The 8,904-nt window shown below is 35.7% G+C and overlaps 1 protein-coding gene across 6 annotated transcripts in view; it reads right to left on the bottom strand.

Moving 5' to 3' along the window:
• Window positions 1–8,904, bottom strand: part of LOC106877443 (glutamic acid-rich protein) — a 121,707-nt gene that overhangs the window by 25,711 nt on the left and 87,092 nt on the right. For all 6 annotated transcript variants that reach the window (XM_052974307.1, XM_052974303.1, XM_052974304.1 and 3 more), the window contains one exon: window positions 1,983–2,018. In XM_052974307.1, coding sequence (XP_052830267.1) covers window positions 1,983–2,018 — 36 coding nt within the window. The remainder of the gene's footprint in view (window positions 1–1,982; window positions 2,019–8,904) is intronic.

Below are 8,904 nucleotides of genomic sequence, written 5' to 3'. Positions count from 1 at the left end.
GTAGCGGAGGAACATCAAAGCCATGTGTTGAAAGGAATTCTTTGAGGTTTGAATAATTCATCTCTGGAAACATGGGTGTTTCTTTCAACATCCTCAAACAACCCTTATTCAGAGACCTTTTGAGTGGGATGGGCTACTCGACCTGACAAAAATTCCAACTTGGCCCCACCTGCATGGTCATGTGCTGTTTATCTTGATATGAGATCACTATGTTGCACACATATGGTTGTGATGCATGTACCCTCATCAGACGAATAGTCATGATGGGTATACAGGGCTTTGTATATTTTACCCCAGTATCACTTTGATGGCATGCACTGCTCTCTCAATAATAATAATCATCATCATCATTTAATGTCTGCTTTCAATGCTGGCATGGGTTGGATGAATCAATCGCAGCTAGCAAGCCAGAGGGCTACACCAGGTTTCAATTGTCTGTTTTGGCATAGTTTCTACAGTTGGATGCCTTTCCTAAAACCAACCACTTTTTACTGTGCTTTTTATGTAGCAGTAGTACAGGTGCCTTTTATGTGGCACAAGCGCAACAACAACGTTTTCAAATTTTGGCACAAGGCCAGCATGTTCAGAGGAGTGGGAATTTGATTACATCAACCCCAGTGCTCAACTGGTATGCCTTTTATCAACTCCTAAAGGATGAAAAGCAAAGTCAACTCTGGAGGCATTTGAATTCAGAACATGAAGTTGGATGAAATACTGCCAAGCATTTTACAAGTCTGCTAATGATTCTGCCAGCTTGCCACCTTAACAATAATAATAATGGTTTCAAATTTTGGCACAAGGCCAGTAATTTTTAGGAGAGAGGGCAAGTTGATTACATCAATACCAGCTTAACTGGTACTTTGTTTTATCAACCCTGGAGTGATGAAAGACAAAGCTGACTGGTGGAATTGGAACTCAGAATATAAAGTCAGAAAAAATACTGCTAAACATTAGTTTGGCATGTTAACAATCCTGTCAGCTTTTTGCCTTTATAAAAATAAAAATAAAAATAATAATAATAATAATAATAATAATAATCCCAGTAAAAAGAGGTTAAAAGAATTTCCAAATGAAAAGAACAGGAAATTTACATAGCACACATATGGCATACAGACAGAGGAAATATTTCCTGCAAATTATAAGAGTGTTGAGAGTAGTTCAAGTCTGGCACCACATTAAAAGATTGAAGAACCAGCAGATCAATCTCTGTAAGGAATGTTTACAAGACAGTAATTTCAAACAATGCCTATGTTCAGTGAATTGGATTATGAATATAAATATAAAAGAAAAGGCTTATAACTAACAGTCATGCTCCTTCTTAGAGACAGAAAATGGTTTTGGTACAAAATAAGAGAGTTTGCGAAGATTAACCAAGATGGTTTGGCTAAAAAAGAGAATGAGAAGTTTAACCAAGATGACATTGTTAAATAAAGAGTATGAATTGTTTAAACAAGGTGGCTTTGGTAAAAAAAAAAAAAAGAGAGAGAATCAAGAGTATATTGCACTAAAGAGGACTGCTTTGATAAAGAAAAGTTTGAATGATAATAACATCAAGTTCCAGTACTTGACAGCTATTTTTGAACCCAGAACATAAAGACAGACAAAATGCTGCAAAGCATTTTCCCCCAGCGTGCTAACAATTCTGCCAGCTCACTGTCTTAATAATAACAACAACAATAATGTGTGAGTTGATATAATAACCAGAGCATCAAAGTAACCAAAACAATGCAGTTACCAAGTAACAGGGACAAAAGCAGAAAGTTGTAAGTAACTATGAACGATATGAAGAGTGAAGAAACAAAAATAAATATTCCACTGTGTTAGTAAACTAAGACTGTGGTCCTATGTCCTCCTATAGTGGGGCGAGGCTGGTCAAAAGATTAAATCAGTAAATGACCTAGAAACATGTAAATTACAGAATTTAGAATTGGATAAATTCAGTTTCAGAAACATGCAGATAAAATAATACAATCTATGTTTACCTTTATCTCCTCTGTTTCTTTATCATCAGATTTTTCCTGTTTTAGTGAATAGACATAATTACAAAGGAATTAGTGGGGGGTATAAACTACAGTATTGGTTGAGCATCGTTTCAGCTAGTTCAGGCTACAGTACTCATTCTGTGAAGTTCGGTATATTTCTGGTTTTGGACAGTACTGGCTACAGTTAATAACTGTAGTCTGGGGTAATAGTAGTAAGGTTCCAGTTCCAGTAGTAGTCTGAAGTTGTGCAAATTTGACATGGTAACGTTGGATATGTGAAATATTACCTGTTTGTCTGCCCACCACTTGTCCATCAATCTACCAATCTAACTATTGATCTATCAGTCTTTCTATTGTGGCAACTTTGTAGAGTTTTTGCCACTAAAAACAAAACTTCACATTATTAACACTATCTTTTTAACACATTAGGTTGGGAAAAGGTAGATTTTTATAGATGATCATCATAATTGGTACATTATTAATAATCTGATTCAGTTTGAGAATAAAAGCAGAAACAATATATTTAAATCTATAGTATGAAGGAGTAAAGATATTTTAGACATGATCATTGTTTGACAAAGAGTATCACCCAAACAGTTAGTCTATGCTTTACATTTCAGCACACTAACATATACAGCTTCTGTTTATATGAATTAATAAATCACAGAGTTCTATGTTTCTCTAAGAAGTAAACTGTCGAACAACTTTTTATCTCTGACTCTGGGGTCATCCTCAACTAAACATGCTCAACACTAGCAACAAGATGAAACAAATACATGAACAAATCAATAAAAACATGTTAGGAGGTGGTAGCACTTTTCTGTAGATACAGCACAGAGAATTCTGAAACTCTATATAGTTAAATATATTAAATATATTAGAACTAAGATGGCTGTGATCTGGATATTGACTTCAAGATTTTGAGGTCAAAGTGTTTAATATGTTCACTTCTAGCTACATGATCTTGTAAAAATGAAGAGTCAAACAATAAAATCCTGACCATCACCAGGCTGTGAGATGGAAGATCTGTTGGAAAAAGTCACAAGTGTTGGAATGTAATATCTTGACTATTACAAGGTCAAGACATTCAGTCAAGATACATATCTATGATTGTCAGCTTTTGATCATGAAGCTTAAGAAGTTAGAAGTAAACTATGTGACAACAGGATAATTTTTTTTTTCTTAAATTCTGAACGTCAAACTAGGGAGTTCAGCTGTCAATGACAGTCATCACAATATACTACATGTGAAAGAACACTTGAAGATGATAGAAAAATACACAGATCTAAATAGGGAGCAAAAGTACTTACAATTTTATGTTAATAAAACTGCACATGCAGTTTATTTCCTCACAACCTTCCTTCTTTTAATCTAAATACCCCTGATATTTAGCTGCCATCTACACCATCTAAATTTACAGCTGAATCTGGATCAATTCAAACTGACACACTGAAACCTACCACACTGAGCCCTATATTTCAGTTTAGAAAGGCATAGAAAGACTATTAATACAGACCCTTTTGTCAAGAACATAACTAGTGAAAAAATATCTTACGGGCAGAATTTAAGCTCTATTTGAGCAGGTGTGTTTGTGCCAATAGCCCAGCAGCTATGAGCTTAAATGTAACCATAGAAGGATATTATGGCTCCAATGTGTCAGAGTATAACAGAACTAACTCTACATAAGTTCAATCGAGATTAAAATTAATCAGTTCTGCTTGATGTATCTCTTTGGCAAATCTTATCACTTTACTTGTCTCATTAAAGCATTTTCTTCAAGTGGCCACAACTGAGACACATTTCACAATACCATTCCCAGAATCTCTGTTTCCCATTAGCTTCAGTAGATCTTTAATTTCATGTTGTGTCTGCCAATAACATTAATGTGATTGAGGAATCTTCATTATCAATTAGGATGTAGAAGTCTCCCAAATAATAACATCTAATATGACCTGGTGTTCAGCATGATAGCAGTGGCCAGAAAAGCCTAACCAGTATTAAGCATCTATGGCAGAAATGGTGGAATCTCCTTTTTGGTCTTATGCTCACATTATAAGATATCTTAGGTCTTCGAGCAAAACTAGGTGTTTATACAACAAAGGTAATCTTTCTGTAGATATTAGTATCACTAACACTGTAATTAAGTAGAAGAAAAGTACCACCAGCTCCAACAATACAAATATTACATATAAATTTGAAGATCTGTTTAACCATTAAAACAACAGATGTAAGAAGATACAAAGGCCATCTGTAAAATAAAGATATTATAATGGAAGATAGCAATAACAATGAGAGGAGGAGGAGAAAACAAGAGAGACTGAAGCAGAAAGACTCTGTGAGAAAGAGACAGAAAATAGGGGAGAAAAAAATGGAGAGAATGTGTGGGGAAGAAACAAAAAGAATGTAAGGGTCAGAAAGAATTTGAAAAAAGAAAAAATACAGTGTGAAAGAGTGGGTGGGAGAGGGGGAGAGAGAGAGAGAGAGAGAGAGAGAGAGAGAGAGAGAGAGAGAGAGAGAGAGAGAGAGAGAGAGAGAGAGAGAGAGAGAGAGAGAGAGAGATGGAGAAAATGTGAGAGAAAGGAAAGATACTGAAATAGAAAAAAAGGAAGAGAATAGGAAAAATGTGGTCAAAAGAAAGAATAAAGAATGAGCCAGAAAGATAGACAGAAACAGAGAGGGAAACAATCAATGAAAAATAAAGAAAAGGGGAAATAGAGAAAGAGAGTGGGAGCATACAGAAGACAAAAGTGGTTATGACAGATGACACAACAAGCCAACACATGTTTAGTAAAGAGGATGAAACTACAGTCAAATCTACCTTGCTGAGGTTATAGATTATCTTCAATAGACAAGCTATGAAGAATTAGTTCACCTTACAGGGATACATGCCCATACACCTTTTAGCATCTCTAAACACAACAGGGGTCTGTCATAAGCAAAAATAGCCGAAAAGTCTTTATTAAACAGGACACATCAATGTTCATTTGAGGTACAGCTAAGGAAAAAAGTTACTAGAGAAGTCATTTCTCAGAATACTTGTCAGTGTATTCAATAGATTATATTACATCTGAACTAAAATGATTATGCAATGACAAATGACGGCCAACTAGTTTTGTTTAGTTTAATTTTAGTCTGTACTAATTTCTAACTAACTGTGTTCTGTACACCAGAGCTTCAGCTACAACAGGAAGATGGATATAATTGAGGAATTGGAAAGATAGCATGACTTTACAGAAGTATTCATCATCTAAAGAACAAAACCTATAATTGCATCTTGCAACTGACTAATACCATAGAATTTGTTTACAGTTGTAGTGAAAACTAGGGTCACAGTGGTAGAAAAGAGGTGGTACAGAGATTTTTACCCTATCTTAGTGGTAGAGAGAATAGGAGATTCCTTTGTCTAGTAGTAGAGAGATGAGTTACCCCCACTTAATGGTAAAAAGAATATTAGTTCTTGCATAGTGAAAGAGGATTTTACCATAAACAGTAGCAGAGAAGAAGTGTTTTCTTCTTGCATAATAGTGAAAAGGAAATGATTTCTCTTTGCCCAGTGGTAGCAAGCAACTTTCCTATTCTGCTACAGTGAGCAGATGAGGTCACAATTCTTCAGCAATGAAGAACAGATGATGGCAATCTTCTCTAATAACAAGCAATCAGCTAACAATCTTTGTATAGCTGCTCCACTGCAATTCCATTCCAACAACTGAACTGCATAAATATAGGGAGTGGTGTGTAGAGTGTGGTCTTAGACCAGACCAGAACAAAGCATGGTATACCTGATATGCTGGATATACAAGCCATTGACATGCGTTTAATTAGCTCAATCAGAACTAACGAGCCAACTGTGGTTTCTCAACAACAAATCCCTTCTGTAACACTGCTGCAATTTGGATCAGGGTTGAAGAAATTGACAGCAAGCATTTACAGGGTTTTAAACCTCTCAGGCATCATGCCATTTCCTCTTTGCAGTTTAATGAGAGAGAGAGCGTGTGTGTGTGTGTGTGTGTGTGTTAACTTTTGATGATAGAATGTAAATTCTTATGCAAATAATATCAATTTCTTTGCAAATTATGATATAAGGCAATTGTTTCTTAGGGTTCACAGTCTGACCCCTTCATCTTTTCTGTTTATTTAATATAAGCCCTAATGCCCAAAGTACAAATAAAAACAGATAACCAACATTAGTTATATACATCTTTAAGAATCTGATGATATTCTTCACTAAATCTTCAATAGTCTAAAGCCATGACATAGGTATTCTATCCAATTGGTTAAGACTTAGATATGCTACAGTTATGAATGAGAGATTTAGAGTTCAAATTTTGCTAACAAACTTGGTTTTGTAAGGGAATTAGTTTAATTTCACTTGGGAGACAGAGAATTCAGGGGAGTTTAATTTATTACACTTTAAAACAACATGGAATGATCAATAGTTCTAGTAATTATAAACGAGGGAAAAAGATTGAGTACAACTAATCTACAGCCACCACAGGATCCAGTCCTCATTGCAGTGTGGTGGCTTGCATGCCTCAATGACCCTGATAGCTATATTGTTGGAGTGCAATTTTCAACAAAGTAGAGCCTCCCATGCTGGATACATCAAAGGGATACAGGCTAGAGTAATATGAACCACCTCTTCCTAGAGGTAAAAATAAGTTTGAATAGGGCAATATCCCCTACCTATAAAAAAAGCAAAGTTATAGAAGCATTGATGATAATTCAAAACCAACAAGACCAGGGAGAGGGACAAACAGCCCAGAGCTGAGATAAGTAGGGGTAAATTGTTGTATGGCCTAAGCTCTGTAGGGAGCGAAGGGGTTAAGTAAATAATAATTCTACAGGGAGAATTTCGAAAACTACCACAGGGACAAACAGTGAATGAAATCATATAAATCTCTATCTTGGCTTTATGCAGGATAACATGCCTCAAAACCCCTCACTTGTAATCTACATTATTAAACTACTAGTAGTTATTACATGCACATTGTACTGAGAAAAGATTAAAAAAAAAAGATTAGTGTTTGCATTCAGACGCTCACACAAACACTGACATCCATTAAAAATATGTGAAAATGCTATACACTGTTTAAAAACATGACAAGCTCAGCTTTAAACCTTTTATCCCATAGCATAACAATTACGGGCCCAAGCTCCCATGTAATATAATAAATTAATGTAAAGGACAAAAATTATGCCAGTAGTAGGCAGTTGAGTGTTCCACATGTACCTCTACATATGCTCACCATGTACTTTTAGCAGGTCAGCAGGTGTCAGGTGTGAACACTGAATAAAAGCACATTCCAACAAATCTTTATATCCTTGCCATCTTTATGAGGCAGCAATGTTGAGATTAAGTTCAGAAGAGTGTTGTCAAACCCTTGATCATTCAGAGACTGGAGTTGATCTCGGACAGGTTGTAAATGCCTTCAATGTATATATTTCTGCCTGTTACCAGTTGCAGTCTAATGTTAGGAATACTGGGACTACAGCTGACTGCCCATGATCAAAAAACTTGAGTCGCTGCAATGAAGCAAGACAGCCATAGAGTGAGACAATACATGCAGGACAGATTTCAGGCAGTGACAGATATGATTCTATAGCCGCCTGGACACCCTCAGCATGTCGTCCTTACAGTCTGACATCAACTCCATGAGAACAGATAGGCAAACTGGCATGAAAAGGTATCTTCAGTAAAGCGCAGTTCTAAGTGAAAGACATCAGCAGGATAAAACATAGTGGGAACAATGAAAAAAAAAACTGGTGTAGTGGGAACATGTCCTAACCTCAGATGAGAGCATTCTATCTATTGATAGGACTAACTGTTATAATAGAACATTTAGGAGTAAAGCAGTTTAATGATGCCTGTCTAGGAGACATAAAGCCCAAAAGGGAAAGTCAAGTGTCGGGTCTGGGGGCAGGAACGGATTAAACTGAGACCATTTGTCCTGGTCATGGACATGGAATAAAGGTTAATCCCTATAGCAAAGAACTGATGGGATCCCTTAGTCCACATTTTCTCTTACTTGGCATCCAGATTTCAGTTGAATTTTCACTAGAATAATACAAAAATGCAGATCACCAAAGCTACCCAACAGTTTCAACAGCAGAGAAAAAAGCTGACATGATGTGGGAAGATGCTGGAATCTCCATCAACCCTGACCGACCATAGCTGTACAACTTTAACATGCTAACAAGGAGGTCTGGCCAATAACCCTAGGGCCAGAATCAATCACCAGATTTTTATCCATGTGCTGAAGATGTTGGACTGTAAAGCACAAATGGTGGTTACACTAATTACTGATTTTTGCCAAATATCCATCCAGTCAAGTGAAAGAAAAGACTAAAAACAGTTAGTTACTCTTTCATGGCATTCAATGAACTCAATTGTCTGATTGTTGTTGATAGTTTCATGAAATAAACATACCTGAGATGCAACTCACTATTTTCACATTTTTTTGCATTTTTATAAATGTCAGTTCACACGTGCACATGCATGCACACAAACACACACACACACACATTTATGTAGTAAGCATAACTAGTATATGTAGTTATATTAAATAAAAGCCACAAGGAATATGAAAACTCCAAAGCAAAACAACTCTATTTTTAAGGGATTGGTAAATAGCGAAAATGAATCTGTTTGAAAATATATTTGGAAACCAATTTAAAAACTGAGTTAGTTATAAAACTGATTAAAAGAGAGAAGAGGAAAATGAAGACTGCAGAGGTATATTTTTATAGCAAGTTAGGAACTACTTCATGCTCATGGTAAAAAAAAAAAAATTAAAAAAAAAAAAAAGACAGAACGGTAACTAGGTTTAAAGCAAAACAGAGAAGCTCTGAAGATAACTAGCAGAGAAAGAATGTAACATTATATATATATATATATATACATATATATACATATACATATATA

Source organism: Octopus bimaculoides, chromosome 18, assembly GCF_001194135.2.
Source record: "Octopus bimaculoides isolate UCB-OBI-ISO-001 chromosome 18, ASM119413v2, whole genome shotgun sequence".
Classification (NCBI taxonomy): Eukaryota; Metazoa; Mollusca; class Cephalopoda; order Octopoda; family Octopodidae; genus Octopus; species Octopus bimaculoides.
Note: the sequence above shows the minus strand (reverse complement) of the source record. Positions and strands in the feature narration are given on the sequence as shown.